Here is a 19,767-nt window from a genome sequence, read left to right on the forward strand (position 1 = left end):
AGCCGTTTCCCTTGTGACATGCCGCTGTCACCAATTCGCGTGATCGTCGCCCTCCTTTCGAGGCTTTTTTGGAACTTGTAGAGTGATTATCATGAGCCATTGTCCTTTTGAGAGGCAGCCGCCCCGCTTTTCGACGCGCCAATGCTGCGTGTGAGCGTACGTTTTTTTTTTCTTAGGTGCCATCTCAGGTTTTCCGAACCCATGCCCTGCAGCGTCCACCTTCTGTGCCTTGTCGTCTGCTAGCCTCCTATTTCAGCTGCCCTGACTGGATACACAGAAAACTAAGAATTCCCAGATTTTTTAATACTAATAGTACTGAGGCATTCTTAACATGACACAGAAACTGCATAACGATCGTTATTGTGAAAAGTTCGGTACTCTAAAGTTCGTAGTACTGAAATATTTTTTACATTAAAACCATAAGAAGTCAGCGGGGGATTTCCTAAAAGATCGTTAATCTGAAAATTTTGTTATCGTGGAGATCATAGTAATGAGATTTTACTGTATTTGTTTCCTAATGGTCACTCGAGCGCACGTGAGAACACCGCGCCACTGGATTGGCAGAGCTGGCTGGTGTCTGCTAGCAGAGCCGGCCCATGCGCCACTGTCCTGCTGAGACAACGTTTTGTAAAATCGCGTGCAGCTTCTGATAAGCAGGCAACAATGCTCAGGTCAGCACGGAAGTTTCATATCCAGAACAAATTCGGCAAAAAGCGAAAGAAATATATGGTTGATAACTTTACAAGTCGTCGCACTTCATCAGAATGCGGCGAGGACGATCAAGACGCCACATCGAGTGAACAAGGCATCGAAGTTAGCGAGAACAGCGTGGGCACAGTGGCTAGATTGGTAGGTGTGCTGACCAGCGTAGTTCACTGCTTCTCCGCGTCATGACAGCAGGAGTAGCGCTGCGGTCAGAGGTCTGTTGCGAAGTGCGCGTTGTCTGCATCTCAGACTGCTGTTATTACGCACCTGTAAGATTTCAAATATTTAGTTTTTTCAAACTAAAGCTTGAAATATAGTGGGCAATATACACTAAAAGACACTATAAATGTGTGATATTTCTTGTTTTATTCAGTTGACCTCAAAAACGGCCATTATGTCGTCTGCTAAGAGGTAGACGGCACACTGCGCTGCACTCGCAGCCGTTTTATTGCACCGTTCTGTCATTTACCTCAATGTTTAGGCAGTGCTATGAATACCATGGATAACACCCGTCAGTGTCAAGCTCTTCAGGATCCAAGACCGAGTAAAAATGTTGCTACGCCAAAAAAAAAAAAAAAAAACAGGAGACACTACTTGCATTGCGCCCTTTTGTAAATTCGGCTACAAACATGCGAGCCAAGGACAGAAGATATCGCTTTTTCGATGCTGTGTAACTTTGAACGGATAAAAAAATGGGAGCATGCACCTCACCGCACTGACAAATAACTTCAATCACATTCGGTAGTGTTCGAGCGCCACTTTGAGGACCAGTTCGTTCGGTGTCACTACATACATGTGATAGGCGGGCAGGTTGTACAAATTCCGAGGGCATATCCACGCCTAAGAAGATCCATGTCGCCTCCAAAGTTGTGCTATCAGTACTGCCCGGCATGCCTGCTTGACTATCAAAGACCATTCCCACTAAGAGAAGAATAAGCAAGACTTGGATGGGATGTTGGCCAGTAATATATGCGAAAAAAGAAAGCGCACCTGAACTTCGACAGATTTCCACCGAATCACGTACTTGCCAATGAAAGCAGCGCTTGTTGTGATCCGCCTGTTGTGACCACTCAAGAAAACATTGATGTAATGGCCGGCACTTTGCATACCAGTTCGTGGACGATAGCCCAGAAACTGCGGAGTTTTCAGTTTGCTCAAACGATGGCTACGCCATCAGCCTAGTGAAGGTTGTCCTTGTATAGTTTTGTGGCAGTGAAATTCCCGCTAGTGTCTGTGTTCAAGGAACAGTGGTACTGAAGAAAACTTTGCACACAATTGAGGAAATGAGCATACTCCTGACGAATGCGGACAAAATGGTCCCGTGTCATGAAATTAAAAAGTGGTAAGACTGGAGATGTGCTGGCAAGAACGACAGCAAATACAAAGAGCCATGACAGCAGAAAATTTAGCTTTAAGTGCAGTGGCATCGCTTTCCCAGAAAACGTTTGCTGCATGCAGTGCTGCTACAACAGAAAGCTGCCGCAGAATCAGCTGTCATATAGACAAAGGAAGAACAAAGGTACTAGTACCTGTACATACAGATATACAAGCTTACAGTTCAAAAACTGAAAAAGGCGAAGGCAAAGATGGTTGCCGCTGAAGCAACGCTCAAGTATATAGGGGGAAAAACCGTAAACTGACAGAAGCCACTTTGAAATCAACGATAAAAATTTGCTATTGAAGCAGCAGCTACAGGTCATGGCATGTTTCAATGTCTGCAAGTGCAGCAGCACCAAAGGCATGAAATATAAGGCAGAGTGGATACTTGAATGCTTGTTGAGGTGCATGAAGAGCAAACGCCTCTATGAGCACCTACACAAGGAAGGGATCATGCTGCTACCTTAACGGATCCGCCTACAGAGGTACCTAGCTGTGCTTATTAAGAAGTGATTTCGGCTTCAGCAGAAGAGTGTTTTAGCGCAGAAATAAAAATGCTGTGAAATATGCCACAAGCAGCGCACGAGGTGCTCAGTGCCTGTGAAATTGACCTCAGCTGCATGGCAACAGAAAAAAGTGATGCCAAGCTGATCTTTTATGTGGCCGGTTATATGGCCAGGAAGTTCGCAGCAAAGGCAAAGTGTACGGAATGTTCTACTGCTTTGTTCATGCCAGTAGGACAAGCCCTTCCTCCTGAGTCATCAGCTGACAGTTCACGTGAACATGGGTGTGCTGACGTGTCCTTTCGATAGTGTAAAAAAGATGGTGACGTCTCTAGAAGATACGTTGCCACTGTTTCAGTGCAAATGCACTAAGGCATGAGAGCCTAGCAGATTTTTTATCCTACATCCTGCTGTAGCCTCCAGGAATGGTTGGCTGTGAGCAATACAAATTTGAACTTACAAATAAAATTACCATATTTTATTCCATAATACGCCTTCACTTTCTTGTAGAGAGCAGGAACTAGGCGTCTGAACGCACATGAGAAAAGAAAAAGCACATGAAATTACGACATGTCATGTGACCGCAGCGATGCAGTGCTGTACTTCCTAAACCTTGTTTGCTGTCATAGCTTTTTTCGTAGTGTTGTTGGTGCATGTGTGTGCTCAAAGCTTGAGTAATACATTAAAATATACGTATATAATGATCAAGAGACATACATTTTTTTGCATTCTATAAGAAAGTGCACCCGAGGCGGGTGCTCTACCGAAAGCTAGTCTACTCATGACATAGAATTTTATTGCTCTCGTGTACCTACCTCATACAATAACATACAACAGTGCAAAGAAATTACACTAGACACTCTGGTTCTTTAAATCTTAATATTTATTCGACAGTGTTCTACGTTCATTAAAACAAAAACAATCCGACGACGCGGTCTCGAGAACGCACACTTCGTGCGCGAATGACACCGCCACTCGCCCCTCTTAGGCTCCTGTATATATGCTGTCTCGAAATACAAATTTTCGTCTCTCTTGCCTTGGAATTTCCGCAAAGCTATTACTCTGATTCACAATGATTTTCCTTATTAATAGACTTACGTGAAAGATCTTTAGAATTGTCAACACAGGTTATATATTTTACCTCTCGATCTGGGAAGAGGCAGCTGACGGACGACTCAAATATGATACTTTTGCCATTCAAATACCTGACATGCATTGATAAAGTTCGTAACTGCGTCTTATGCCACTTAAAGACCGCTTCCAGTTTAAATGCACAGATAAGTGCGCCAAAGTTCCACTGCAAAACGGCCACAGCAGCAGACACGCACCGCCTGCGACAAACCTCTGACCGCAGCGCCAATTTTGTCGTCATGATGTGGAGAAGCACTCAACTACTCTTCATGCCCGGCAGACAGCACACCTACCGATCTAGCCACCGTAGTGAGAGTCCAGCGTGTGCGCCAGCTCTCAAAGCCGTCCGCCATGGCACGGTCATACTGCAGCCTTCCGATTTGGAGTAGAACAGGATTAGAACCGAGGAAAAATTCCAGGAACTCGCGTCAACAGTAGCGGCGAAGCAGAAATCAGATTGTTTTCATCCCGATAGCGGCATGGTCGACAATGTGCCTGACAAGATGGTCTTCACAATCGTCAATTTGAATTTGAAATAGTTTGTAAAGTGAACAACGTGTGCTAGCGGTAACGTTGCATCCAACAAAGCTGAGCAAGAATATGGCCTCACTGTGAAACACTCTCTTATGTTTAAACTGGGGAGTCATCGCGTCCGCGTGGAGCACGCCGCGCGTAAGCGGCAATCGAGCGATGAACCTGCTTGTAAATATTTTGGCAGTGCGTGCTATGCAGAGATCTGGGAACCAGCAGGCAGCACTTAACGTTATTTCAGTGATGAACATTTCGAAACGCGGTCTCCCCAAAAAGACGTGGCAGAACTATCTGAAAAAAAAATTGACGCGTACAGCAGTTTGCGCGGCCGAAGAAATGATGACTGAAAGTGCACAGTCGCTTCAGGAACTATACAATGCACTGAACTTTGGAAACACTAACAGCATCGCCGTATTTTTTTATGGTTCATGGATGATGCGTGAACACTCATCCCATATAGGGGTAGGTGCAGTTGTCAAACTTTTCTTGGGTCTCATGCTAGATTATGTTTTGAGCAATTTTTGTGCTGGCTGCAAGCGGGGACTAAGGAAGCACGACCCAGTGTACACAGCTTGGAGGGCTAGCCATTTATGCGAAAAGAACACAGACAACAAGGCTGGAGAAATGGGAGTACAAGCAGGCCTACCTTTCGAGAGGTCTCTCAAGAAGAATGGCCTTTGCTACACAACAGTGTTATTTGATGGCGATAGCTGCACTTTGCTTGATTTGCAAGAGGCTTATCTCTACGGTTACATCAAGATCAAAAAAGAAGATTGCGTTTATCACGTTCAAAAGCACATGGGCACAGCCCTGCACAACTTGATCACGAAATAGAAGGGGACAGAGAACCTTGGTGCAAAGGAAGGCTCACAGGGGACCTCATAACAATGTCGAGCTCTTACTAAGGTTGGGCGCTGAAATCACACAACGGAAATGTAGAGGCAACTCACAAGGCTGTGATGGTGACACATCACATTATGTCCAATGATAAAATTGCTAATCACAGTCTGGGCCCAACAAGCCCAGATTCTTGGTGCCATCAGAATGCAGCAGCAGCCCGAGGTGGGCCTACTCCCAAACACAGGTACAACTTGCCACCTCATGTGCACAAAGCACTGCTTCCCACCTATGAGCGCCTCTCAGAAAGGAAGTTCCTGGAGCGGTGCCAGAGGGGTAAAACTCAGAACAATAACGAGAGTTTACATACCATAATCTGGTCACTTGTACTAAAGCAATGACATGCATCACTTTTCACTGTGGAAGCTGCTTTGGCAGAGGCAGTGATGCGATTTAACGAAGGCAACAGGAGGACGTCGGCAGCAATCCTGAATGAGCTCAGTCTGAAGCCTAGCCCAATGAGTGACAGACGGATCGCTGAGAAGGACGGACGTAGAGAAAATGAATGTGCTCGGAAGCATGCTTTGGCCGAAAGTGTTCGAGGGGCACTGAAGAGACGACATTTGGACAGCAGCAGGCAGTTGACTACATTTTTGGTGGTTATTAGGAATGTACCTGTGTAAGTATGTGTAAAACATTTGTTAATTTTCATTCAATTTTGTGCTGTTTGTTCTTTGTACTTTTTCTCAAAACTCAAATTTCTGGCTCCATGCAACATTGAGGACTCGATATCTCAACACCTAGAAAGTTAGAACAAAAATTCTTTTTGCAGAATGAAGTCTAATGTGTACTCGATGAAGGATAGCTTAGTTTTCATTTCAGAAGTTAATTCTGCTACATCTTGTGCCACATGGTTGCCACATTTTGTTGGCTTATTTTCGATGGGCTTTGTATTATTGGTCCACATAAAAAAAGTTTGCTATACTTTATTCCATATGCTATCTAACCATGCTTTACAAATAAATTTTTATTGTGCCATTTATTTTTAATTCTAGCCTCAAGCAAGGAAAATTAAATGTTAATTATCTTAGGAACTAATTCACCTACACCAAAGCTAAGTACATATTTGAAATCAGCAGAAAAATATCAATAAGAGGGATGAGTTTTATTACAGGAAAAAAAGATTATTTAAATAGCAGTGTCCCCCCTTAAGCTAGATGAGAAAGGGCGTGCTGCTCAGATTGCTATGGTTCGGCATGTCTTTCCTCATGTTTACAGCACGTGACATTAAGGAACGAAACAACCTTTGCATGGTTTTTGGAGATCGAATTCGATGGAGTGTTTCTCTCTTTAAATACGTATAATTTTGCCAGGACAAACAGAGCAGTTCAAATTATCCTTGAAGTGCTCGGGTGCCATTCGCGTATGTGTTCAGTGCTGCTTTTTTGCTCCTTTTTTGTCCAATGTCTGGAGCGCTATGCCTAAGGCCTTCAGCATTCCATACCACAAAGCCCAACGTGCAGCCTTAGCCAGCCACAAAGTGTTTGGTCAGCACAGGCCATTTGCTTTTAACAAAACACTGCAATTGAATATCGCACTTAGGGAAATGTGAAAGCGCTCAAGCTGAGCACCAACGGAGTCGCAGATCCAGTCACCATCTTTGCGTGACTGAGGAACACCCTCGCGATGATGAAAATTGCCAATGGGTTTGCTGAAACCAGAGGCGAATTCCGAATTATCAAATTTTACAATTAGCAAGGGTTGAATTAACAAGATATTACTGCAGCACATAGCAGCACAGTTTGGCTTTGCACTTTATCAACATGGTTAAGCAAAAGCCAGTCGAAGGAAGTACCCTCGCCAAACTCCTAGCCCCATATCATCCAGCACAATACATGTGTATTGCTTGAGTACCTCAGGTCTCCAGCAGCAGCAACGCAGAACCAGCGATTGGGCCACAGTAGGGCCACACTGTTGCTGGTGTCTGCACCAGGGGACACTGGCAATGCCACAGCTGGCTGCACAGCAGGAGGCTGCTGACGTTCCAGGGCGCACAGTTCCTGCGAGACAGCCAAGTGTCGGCAAGCAAGAAAAGCTCACGAAGCAATCAATGTATTGATGCAGCAGTATCAAGATGCACACCAAAGAACAAAAGACAGGACAATTTTCTTGCACCTCTGACACAGGTGAAAACGCACATCATTTGGGATGAATTTTACAAGGGGCCCTGAAGCAGTTTCCTAACTAATAGAATGGCCTCACTATTTAAGGACGTCATCTAACGAATGTCATGGTGGAAAAATTTAGTCATTCAATTATAAGTGGAGTTATTGCACCAATACGTAAGCAAAGTCCCGTGTACTGTCTCGGCAACATTGAGAGTCTTGAGGGTTGAGTGTCTCTCGGTGGCAAAATAGCTCGTCCTGGCACCCCATGGCAGTCGCAATAGACTACGGTACACAGCCAGGCTATCTCTGTGAACACATGGCGTAAACGCAGCTGCGCGCAGCTGTCATGTGTAAACCAGCAGTGAGAAGATAAAATAATTTTTCTGTCTTTTTGAGATTGCAGACAGTCTATGCAGTGATGGAAGCGGCACTTGGTCTTTTCGAGAAGAAAAGAAATCACCGTTCAGAGCAGAAATCTATGCTGCTTTCGGGACAGAAAGATTTGCTGTTTGCAGCAAACAAAACAAAAATAAACAATGCTTTGGAGCAATAACTTACTGCTCTGGTGCAAAGAGGAAGTCTGTATAAGTTAGCATATTATGTATTGCATGCAATATTTCAGAAAGTACTAAGATGAGCTTTCTTTACAGCTGGCTCTTCCTTTTTAAAAGATGAAGGTAAATGCAGATATAACCCTAATTCACAGTTACTACAGTATTTCCCTGAGTAGTTTTTTCCCGGAAATTTTCCTTGACTTCGTTATACCATTTCATCTGTTTAGGTGTGTAATCTGCTTAACAAATTGAATACGTACAGCCACTCAATTTTTTAATATTGGGTGAGTGCTGCATACAGTGCAATTTTCATATAACGAACTTCAGGGGACAGCGGCAAATTTTTCATTATTCTAAAAGATCGTTTTAGTGAAAGCCCCAAAATTAGACATACTGCCCATGTGTTTATCAGTTCAGCAGTTATCAGTTATCCCCGAAAACATCGCTGTTGGCTCTTGGTCTACACTGTTGCTGTTTTCCATATATTTCTCGTCACCACGCACCACCAAAGCACCGTATATGAGTGGCATAAGAGGGGCGTATGAGTAAGAGTGGCGCGCGCAACACAGACGATGACGCCAAGAACACCTCCGACAAAGCGGAAGCTCCATGTTGCCAATGATTCTTTTTGTTTGTTTGTTTTTACATTCCTTGCCCTGGACACGGCAACTGTCTCGCTCGAGGCGGACACCTGAAATATTCCAAAGTGCAAGTGCATGTAAACAACACCATCCGGAAAGTGCCACCCTGTGGCATCTCTGCGAGCACAGAGGTTACATTTCTCTATACATGTAGCGGTCACTAGAGCACTGCACGGGCCCGGGCCGGCCCAGCCCACGGGCCGGGCTGTCCGAAGCGTTTGTCAGTGGGCTCGGGCCGGGCCCAAGCTTAAAGCCGCAGGCCCGGGCCGGGCTCGGGCTTGAGGCCACAGGCCCGGGCCGAGCTCAGGCTTGAAGCCACGGGCCCGGGCCAGACTCGGGGCCCCTCACTGAAGGGCCTAAGTAGGCCTTCGAGCACACGCGACCGTTATGCATTGCATTGTTCAATGCATTCTGTGCCAAGCTGAAGTGACACGTGCAAGATGACTGTCATCATCATCATCAGCCTATATTTATGTACACTGCAGGACGAAGCCTCTCCCTGCGATCTCCAATTAACCCTGTCTTGCGCTAGCTGATTCCAACTTGCACCTGCAAATTTCCTAACTTCATCACCCCATCTAGTGTTCTGCCGTCCTGGACTGCCCTTCCCTTCTCTTGGTATCTATTCTGTAGCTCTAATGGTCCATCGGTTATCCATCCTACGCATTACATGGACGGCCCAGCTCCATTTTTTCCGCTTAATGTCAACTAGAATATCGGTTATCCCCGTTTGTTCTCAGATCCACACCGCTCTCTTGACTGTATATCTTATCACATGACTATATCTTATCAAAGAAAATAGTAAAACAGATGAAGTACTCGTTTTTAACAGTGGAGCTGTTTCAGCCGGGCCTAATGTGTCCGCCGAATCCAAAAATGTGGGCCGATCCTGGCAGCAGTGCAGAAAGGGTTCAAGCGCAATAGCACATACACCTGTGAACTAGCGAAGCTGAGCCTGGATAAGTCTAGCTAAGAATGGTGGGGACTAATTGCCTATAGATAGGCAATTGATAGCCAATCAATAGCTAGTCAATAATCGATCAATAATCAATAAATTCCCGAAAATGCTGGGGATGACTTGGTAGTGCTTAGCCTAGCCGAAATATGTGGCCAATACCTTACGATAGAAAATCAACAGCCAATCAATAGCTAATCGATAATGAATCAATATTCAATACATTTGGATAACTTGGTAGTGCTTAGCCTATCCCAAATACGTGGCCAATATCTTGCAATAGACAATTAATAGCCAATCAATAGCTAATCGATAATCAATCAATAATAAATAAAATACGGGAAATGCTGGGGATGACTTGGTAGTGCTTAGTCTAGCCCAAAAGCCAGGACTAGCTAGGTGCCCATCATCTCCGCTGTCTCTTTAGCCTTGCGCCGCCCAGTGCAAGCTACGCTAATTTTTTTTCTTTTCCGCAAAAACAAACATGGTTTTCGCGTAAGGAAAAATAAATTATACAAAGAACCACACCTCAAACCATTTTCATGTTACCGCTTTTGCGATCGCACTATTACCAGTGTCGATACTATAACATTATTTTAGCACTAAGGCCAGTTACTTTTGCGCTTCAATGTATAAAACAGCGTTTTCCCCAAAAGTTAACTGGAACGCCCATGCATTTCGTTGGACACAGAAAATAATAAATTTAAACCTGGTTCAGTCCTGAGAATTTGTTCCAAGTGGATACGCCTTGCAAACTCAGCGGCTATAATTCGTAGATTGAAAGATGTGCCGTAAAATATTTAACTAAAAAGTTAATTCGCGTAATTATATTAAATATTCAATTAGGCATTTTGACCATCCATTAGGCCATCCATGTCAGAATTAGCTTGGAACTACATAAAACAATTAGCCTCCTTAGAGCGTCGTCGCATTAATCCAAACACAAGAAATCCTGAGATATGGTCAATTCTATACTTCAGAACACTCTATAAGCATCAGTTGTTAATGCATTACCTACCATTCACTTTGAACAGATACAAAAATGGCGGTAATTTCAGTAAGAAAGAACTCAGCTGACACTCTGGTCGCTTGTAATGTATCTGATGTGATTATTATTCTGCCTTTGTGCATGGTTCTGAGTATATATTGTAAATCCTGTTTCGTTTTCTTAGCAAATGTTGATCTTGTAAAATTCAGTCTCATGCTAGGTTGTATAGCTGGTGTTGCGTTGTTTTGTATAGCTAGTATTGTTATTGTAGTTTTGTTTAAAATGCATTCTGTTAAAACTTTTTCCAATTCTGTTAACTTGCCATGACGCAAATATTGTTTGTCTTTCCGTTCATGGCTATTTTGTTTATGAGGAATTCCAGCGATACCTGGAAATATATGTAAATTATTGTGCATGTGTACACACTGTTTGCTGTACTTTTGCCTTGCCTGGTCTTATGGGTCACGTCAAGCTACATATGTAGCTTTTAGTCCAAAACGACCGTCCAGCATGTAAACTGGACAATAAATTGATTTGATTTGACTGATTTCGTCGGACACATTGAAAATTATTAACTCGAAACTGGTTTAGTCCTGAGAATTTGTTCCAAGTGGATATGCCTTGCGAACTCGGCTGCTACAATTCGTAGATTGAAAGACGTGCCATAAAATAATTAATTAAAACATTAATTAGCATAATTATGGTAATTCTTCAATTAGGCATTTTGATTTCTCGTGGAAGTAATGGCCGCGCCTCATCAAGTAGTTTAGATCAAGGATTATAACTGTTCTATCTGCCACAGGCAATCTTTAAAAATTTGGTTCAGCTAAAATGAAACGCCCTGTATATTTGCATGCTAAATGGCATATCATAGAACCACATCATACAAATCAAGGTAAGTGCATGCGCAGCACCAGAAAAATAGTAGCACAGGCAATGGGCTGGATTACTGATGTTCCCGTGGGAGAAACAACGATTTTGGAGTTTTATTGCTTATATACTGAGCTGATTAAACCTCGAGAAGGTGAGGCTGACAGATACGCTACAATCCGTAAGTAAAAAAAAAATTTTTCTTACAGGCCGGGCCTGGTCATGCACACGAGGGCCCTAGCTAAGCTTAGTAATAAACGCCCGGGCCCGGGCCCGGGCTTGGAACCACGGGCCCGGGCTGGTCTCGGTCATGTACGCCCGGGCACGGGCTGGGCTCGGGCCTCGTAAAGCGGGCCCGGGCCGGGCTCGGGCCGAAAAATCAGGCCCGTGCAGTGCTCTAGCGGTTACAGTGACAGAAAGAAGTGCAAAAAAGAGAGGCGTGTGCAAAAAGAAAGGAGACATGCCTCAGTTGCTAGGTAACACTTGTCTGGGTGGAACATGCGCTCGCATAACCTGATGCATAGTCGCCTCCGCAATTGAAGAAAGAAAAAGTTACGGCAGAAACTCTCCACTGGGCAATTGTCATAAAGAGTTTAGCATTCTTTGTAATCATTGCTTACGAAGCCTATGCTGTACCCTCGAAACCAAGACTGCTGTATTTTAGAAAATAAGTAACTCCAAAGAATACCACACACACTATGACGATCTCCCCAGGAAACTTATTTTTACTACCAATGTTGTGTTTGGTAAATGAAAGAAATGTTGCTGTAGTGCTTTTTTTTCTGACATAATTAGCAAACTGAAACACTCGCCATCGTTCCCATGTGTCCTCTTCAGAAGCTGTTGTTGCAGACAATTTTCTGGTTGCTTGCGTTATCCGTGCATTCTTTGTCTGCATTCTAACTGTGCCTCTTTAAGGTAAGTCCCCTGATGCCTACCTGCGTTTTTCTCATCCGATGCCGTCTGAGGTTTTCCAAAGCCATGTGCCATGGCATCCGATCTCTGCGCCTTTTCAGCCAGCCTACTATTCCGGCTGTCGTGAAGGGTACACATCAATCTAAGAATCCCCATATTTCTGAATATTAATTTGTAGTCTGAGGCATTGTTAGCATTACACAGAAACTAAATTACAATTCTAATTCTGAAAAGTTCGATCGATATTCTGAAGTTCGCAGTGCTAAAATATTTACATTGAAACTATGGCAGTCAGGAGGGGATTTCTGAAAAAGTCGTTAATGTGGTGTTTGTAGTAACGAGGTTTCATTGTAAAGTGCTTCATTGTAATGTGCTTTATTTCCTAATATAGCAAATTCCCATAAGCAACTGTTATTGGCCCATAGCTGACATCAATCAAGGAGGGTGTTTGGATCAGTGTGCTTCTTCCTACTGTAACTGTGTATATTTCTTGACGCAGTTTAATAAACAAGCTGAAGTAAGCAAAAACCTGATTCCAAATTTGGATAATAATTATGCCCTTCTGGAAGAAGCCAACTAACGTCTGCTCATGCTCGGCCACGGGCGGCTGCTTGGAAATTAAACTTTGGTCGCCCTGCGATTCGATGTCGTAACTATCGGGTCCCGCTAATTTCGACAAATTTCAACTAACTGGAACCACGTGAAACTTAAGGTCAGACCATAGGCATGCCTGTCAGCGCACGCTCAATCCTGGCCGTTCCTGGTTAGACGCCTTGGCACACTTCCCTATGCATTGATAGCGCTTCAAAATGTGCAAGTTTGATGTGGCTGCTATCCCTCAGTGAAGCTGGAGGAGGAGAAAGCCAGACCACCCCAAGTAGCACAACCAGACTGGAGCATATGAGCACGAGCGGGCACTCAAGCACCGTCATGCGCAAAGCAAGCGCTGCGCATATGCACTGCAGTTGCATGTTGCTGCAGTCTGCTACGTAGCATAGATACCACGGACACCGCAGGGTGGCGCGCGGAGTCCACTAACTGAGGGCACTGCAGCGCACACAGGAGAACAGCATTTGGCGTGTCATAAGCAGCAAAATTCAAAATGGTGGCATCTACATTACCATCGAAAATCGAATTTCAACTGCATGCCACGGTGACATTCAGTAGGCGCGTTGTGGGCACGCCCCACTCCACCGTAGCCTTCGCAGCGCAAGTCACCAAAAAAGGAGTGCAAGCACCGCTAGCGCGAGGTTTGATTGCTAATAACTGAGCTTCTGCTGGACGCATTGAAGTACTTTTTGCAGCACAGCATTTCTGAAATTGCCTAATTTAACTTCAAATGCACTTCTCGACTTCGATAAAAAGTGGTTCAGGGCCCCTTTAAAGCTCATGCTAGTCACAGCGTATCATCTATGTTCTTCCATTCACAGCGACACATCTGCCCCTCTGCAAGGCCCTGACGCATCATCTGGTCAGCGCACGCACAATGTTATTTAAGAATTCGGTGGCTGTGCTGTATTGACACTATATCAATACAATTGAAATTACTAGCTGAGCAAGTTGGTAGCTGATCAAAACCACGAGTAAGAAGACTTTATTACTGTCCTCGCAGGCATAGATGGAATAGCATATGTTGTGTGGTTTCTGCGGTCTGTGTCTACTTCCTTGCCCGCTTTGGCAATGTTTCAAAGTGTGAAGCACTTTAGGGGCCTGGGCTGTCAGCGTCCATCATGCGTGCTCTGTTGTGACCACGCTCAAAAGCAAGTGCTAAAACAGGGTCAATTTAAAAGACAGGAATAATCAAGCATTAAGTGAAATAATTAGCAGAAACTCGTTAAAATCCATTCTGAAATGCCATACTAGTACCAGCGCAGCGCAAGAGAGGGCGCCACCACCCCACAAGCCCTCGATTGCTCCTCCCTCCAGCGCTACTCCAGCACCGGCGCATCACTGCTTCGCACTTCCCCAGGTTTCACGTTAGTATAGGTGCATTAGCGCTGGATTTCAACTACACAAGCGCAGGATTTTTTTCCATGTCCAGGTTGCCTAGCAGTGCAGTAAAACCTGGTTAATTTTGACTTCACGGGACCTAAAAAAAAAATACGCGAATGAAACAAACTTCTAATTATCGAGGGTTTCAATACAAGAATAAACAAATGCTTACTGTATCAACAGGCTTTTATTTACTGAATAAATCAGCAAATGTTGTGTCTATTTTCCACAAAAGCATGCAAAAGCTGGAATTGTCAATCTGATTAGCGTTCGCAGCATCGAAGGCCTCATGACTTTCTTCTCAGTGCAGCCATGTCACATGTCTTGATCCGAGACACGCATTTCATTACCGTGCACAAATCCCGATAATTTTTGCACCAGTGAGCTGGTCGCTAGCAGATGTCCATCACAATGTAGCCGGCACTCTTCTCGCTGTTAATGAGATTGCGCACATAGCCTTTGCATTTAGTCAAAACGAAACTACTGTTTCCATTGCAGGACGAAACCATGGTTGCTATCAACGTAATCAAAGATGGTGCTGCCATGCAGTTCCTAAGGCATGGGGCCAATGCGTGCACTGAGTCAAGACAAAACAACTGTTACTCCAACCATTGCACAGAAAAGTATGATCGCTATAGACGCGATCATAGATTGAGACAACGCAGTTATGATGGCACATAGCCAATGCAGTGCTAAACACAAGAATGAAGGCTATAAAGATATAAATAGGCACAAAGATTTCCTCGTACGATTTCCGTTGATGCCTACACAATGCAGACTCCGCACTTCGTTTCAGTTGGAAACGAAGTGCGGCGTTTTAGCGTGGCTTTTGCTCTTTTGCGTCGCACATTTGACTCATGAGTGCACTCACACTCGCACTCATTTCAAAGCGGTGAGTGCGAGTGAGTGCCAGTGAGTGTGAGTGGAGGTGAGTGCGAGTGAGTGCCAGTGAATGTGAGTGTATATGAGTGCGAGTGAGCGAGTGCCAGTGAGTGTGAGTGCAGGTGAGTGCCAGTGAGTGCGAGTGAGTGCCACTGAGTGTGAGTGAGTGTGAGTGCAGGTGAGTGCGTGTGCGAGTGAGTGCCAGTGAGTGTGAGTGCAGGTGAGTGCGAGTGCAAGTGAGTGCCAATGAGTGTGAGTGCAGGTGAGTGCGAGTGAGTGCCAATGAGTGCGAGTGCAGGTGAGTGCGAGTGAGTACCAGTGAGTGTGAGTGCAGGTGAGTGCCTGTGAGTGTGAGTGGAGATGAGTGCGAGTGCGAGTCTGTGAGTGTGAGTGGAGGTGAGTGCGAGTGCGAGTGAGCGCCAGTGAGTATGAGTGGAAGTGAGTGCGAGTGCGAGTGAGTGCTGTGAGTGTGAGTGGAGGTGAGTGTGAACTTGAGTGAGTGCGGGGCCTGGAAAAAATTATGGTGAGTGAGTGTGAGTGAGTGTTCTCCCACACTGCCGACCTATGGTCCAGACTTTGCCTACTGCTGCTGTCCCATCCAGTTTGCATGCCTCAATATTCTAGCATCAGTTATGAAAGTCACTACTGCAGGTGTTCACTGTTTTACCCATCCAACACCCTCAAGAGTCCATTGAACTGCTAGCAAATGATATACAATTAACCTCCTTGACATCGGCAATGTAGATTCATGTCATTTAAGGGGGAACACGGGCCTTTGGGACAAAAGAATCGCGAAAGAACAGACTTTGTGAAAATGGTGTTTTCGAAATCTACAGCCATTTTTACACAACTAGACTGAGTTTCTTAACTATTAGATTTGTATTTAACCATAGCATGGCTTCATTTTATTAATACTAGTAACATCTGAGCCGAAATGTATACTAAAACGGCACTTCTGCGAAATGCAGCTGCCGTTTCACGCATTGTAGCATGGACATCTTGGTCTCATTTCAAAGAGCGGCCTTTTTTTCCTCAATTTCCCGCCAATGCAGGCTCTACGCGGCCATTGGCTTTCTTCAATTACTGCGCCAAAGAAAGTTCCCAGTGCACCCTCTTATTCGTTGTTGAGCGCACGTGACTTGATGGGCACCATTCGATTGATGGAATTTCTTTCCAGTCTGCTGCCCTCAGTCAGCCATCCGCCATATTGCCCCAGTGGTTTTTTATTCTACGGCCCCTGTGTTAGTGACGCAGTGCATGCGATGGCCTGTTAAGGAAGGAAATTCCACATGATGAACATGTTTGGTACAGGAGAGGCGCAATGCACACTGATTGAGAACTGCAAGAAGCGCTCTGCAACCGAGCAAAACGTCAAAGCCGTCGCGTCCGCTGACGAACTCTGATGTAGGCCTAGGCCTAACAAGCCCACTTCGCCTGCCGGAGATACCAAAGAAAGCGTGCGTCATGACACGAAGTTTGTGTGGCCCGCAGAATTGAAAGAGGGCGGAAGAAAAACGAAAGAAAAACTCCAGCGCCTATCATATCAAAACTACCGCGACGGAGAGGAAGCGAGATTTGCTGGCTGATAGCACCGATGCCTCGGCGCGCCCCGTTGACGGACTGTGTCAGTTTCAATGAGGTAGGCTATGCTTGCACTGGCCAATTGCAAAATCTGCAGTTGGGACTTAAATATAGTCAGATAGGAGCATGACTACGGACTCGCTGTCAAGTTGCTTCTGAAGTGCATGAACTGCGGTGTGGTGTGGTTGAATTGGAGCTCGCCACGTCTTCGCAGTGCACAAAAAGTGAACCCGTTCGCTGTGAACGTTCGCGTCGCTCGCGCCATGCAGGCAATTGGAAATCACTACACAGCCCTCAATGATGCGTTCGCTATGATTAACATAAGCCATCGCGGACTCCACACCAAGAGTTTACCCAGAATTTCAATTTTTTTTTGGGGGGGGGGCACCATAGTGCAGGGGTGTGTGGATACGAAGTTATAGGTTATATCTTTTTTTGAGCAAAAGGTGGGGGGAGGGGGGAGAGGTTAAGGGGGCTGGCGCTCTTTTTACCACGTTGTTTTACTTACATAAGTGTGAACGCTCTTTCCTGTACATACAATATCCAAAGAAATGACTAGGGCCACCGTGGCCGCCACATTCACGAAATATTATTTTTAAAAACCTGGGACTACACAAAATATAACGTATCATATAGTTGGACCGTGTCAACTCACACGAATTTACAATACCCGACGTGGTTTCTTGGCGTGCATCATGTTGGCTTGGTCCACAAACCGCAGATATTCCTCTTTTCTTCGTTTTTTGCATTTCCAATATTGGGAATACTTAAGATCAGCGTAATTTTTTTCCAGGATGAGTGGCTGTCTGTAAGAAGGGAGGCAGGGGCGTTGGTCTCGAATATTTTTGGGGGGTGTCGGGATCCTCTTGGAGGGGTGCGTATAAATCCCTGCTCCAAACGAAGACATGGCAAGGCTACGTCAAGGGAAAGCTGGCACATTGTGCCTGAGCAACCTCAGAAACATTGCGGTTTCGTACGATGGATCATGGATGACCCGCGGACACTTATCACACATCGGCACCTTGAGTGAACTGTTCACGGGTTTTGTTATTGACTATGTTGTCTACAGCAATTTCTGCGCTGCATGCGAGAGGGGCCACAAGCAAGATAATCCTTCCTTTGAAGATTGAGGCCTGTCACCAGTGATGGTGCCAGAAAAACATTGACAAGAAGTCAGGAGAAATGGAAGTGGGGCCACCCCTATTCATTTCAGAAGGTCCCTCTAACGGCACAACATTTGCTACATCACTGTACTCATTAGTGGGGGCAGTTGCACATACCCTGCCTTGCAAGAGGATTGCGTGCATCATGTGCAAAAACACATAGGCACAGCTTTTCGCAACCTTGTAACAAAGCATAAAGCCTCGGGCCTTCAGAGCCTTGGTGGAAAGGGTCAGCTGAAAGCGGACCTTATCCCACGGCTGAGCTTGTACTACGGAAGGGCACTGGAAACACACAAGGATGTGGATGGCGTGCACAAGGAAGGCAGTACACATCACCTTCAACGACACTGCTGCAAACCATACACTTTGCCCAACAGGCCCCAACTCCTGGTGCTGTCAAAATGCTGTACAGGCCAGGGGCGAGCTTGTACCGAAACACCCTCACAACTTGCCTCATGTTTGCCAGGCCTTACTCCAGATATATGAGCGCTTGAGTGAGAAGAAACTGCTTGAAAGGTGCCAACGGGGAAAGACCCAAAATGGCAATGACAGCTTCCACTCATTGATCTGGTCCCTTGCACCAAAGGAACGCCATGTCTCGCTCTTCGCTTTAGAGGCGGCTGTGGCAGAGGCCGTGCTAAAATTCAATACAGGCAACGTCAGCATCGGCGTCTATACTCGAAGAGCTGAGCCTCAACCCCAGCGAAGTAAGCATTGACTGCATGAATGAGACAGACCTGCGGCGAATGAAGGCTTCAGCTCGGAAGCGTGCATCGGTTGAAAACATGAATCTAGCCTTGAAAAAGTGCCACACAGGGAACAGTTCTAAAGCTAGCTATCTTCCAGGGGAATACTAGCCTGTTACGGCTGGTATTTCATGATCTTCATGAATAAATGAAGTTGTGTGTGTTTTTTGCAATTTGTACAAAATGAGCTTTTCACCCTCCCTGCTTGTTTGTGGCAACAATATCTCAAGATCTAGGACAGCTAGAGCTGTAAATGTTTTTGCTATATGAAGCTAAATGCCATAAAGCTTCAACTGCTGCAAGCAGGTACTTGTTTTATATTTTCCTATAATTTTTTTCTTTTGTTCTTGTGCTCTCGCTGCGCTATGAACATTTAATTTTGATAAGCTGCTAAATTGCCAATTCTTGTTGTATTTGAAAACTACTTGCAGCACTTCACTCCTCAAACATTCAGCTGTCCACTTATGCATTAATTACAGCTTTCTGACTAGATTTTTTTACCTATTGTGTCCACAAATAATAGTAATGAATGTTTAAATATCTCCATAATTATTTGACCAATAAAAAATAGTTGCACGTTTTAAATGAGCTTTAAAAAACTTAACAGTGTACTTTACTTGAATTTGACATAAAACTAAGTATTATATCTCTAATCGCCATGTCCCTGCTTAAACACGTCTTTGATGATGTTATTAACCACGTGGCTCAGCCCTATGTCAAGATACACGGTCGAGCTCTGTGTCGAGCCATGAGCAACCTCTCTATTTTTTCCACCATTATTTTATCAATCCATCCTTTCATTTACTTTTCGTTAGTTTGTATGTATGTGTCTATCAGGGTATGCATAGTTTATGTTAATTGGGCCTATGTCATTTAAATGCTGTCACTCTGTTTCACTTCTTTTTGCTCCACGCATTGTTCATTATGCTTCTTTGTGTGTGTTTTTATTATGCCTTTTCTGTTGCTATATACACAATTCATTTTGTACCGTAGTGCACCACACAAAAGCCACCAAGCTGTTTATGGTCCCAGATTCAATAAATAGATAACTAATTATTACAGTAGAACCCCGCTGTTACGTTCCCGGGTGCTGCGTTTTCCCGGCTGTTACGTCGTTTTCGGCCGGTCCCGGCACAGCTCCCATAGAACCCAATGCATTGGTAACCCCGCTGTTACGTCGCAACTGTGGGACCGTTCCCGCATCATACGTTGCGAACTGCCACACCGC

General features: G+C 44.9%; 1 protein-coding gene across 1 annotated transcript in view; it reads right to left on the bottom strand.

The window, feature by feature from the left end:
- Positions 1–19,767, bottom strand: part of LOC119437522 (uncharacterized) — a 478,366-nt gene that overhangs the window by 381,404 nt on the left and 77,195 nt on the right. Inside the window, exon 6 of the mRNA XM_049660653.1 lies at positions 6,999–7,144. Coding sequence (XP_049516610.1) covers positions 6,999–7,144 — 146 coding nt within the window. The remainder of the gene's footprint in view (positions 1–6,998; positions 7,145–19,767) is intronic.

This window comes from Dermacentor silvarum, chromosome 1, assembly GCF_013339745.2.
Source record: "Dermacentor silvarum isolate Dsil-2018 chromosome 1, BIME_Dsil_1.4, whole genome shotgun sequence".
NCBI classification, from domain to species: Eukaryota; Metazoa; Arthropoda; class Arachnida; order Ixodida; family Ixodidae; genus Dermacentor; species Dermacentor silvarum.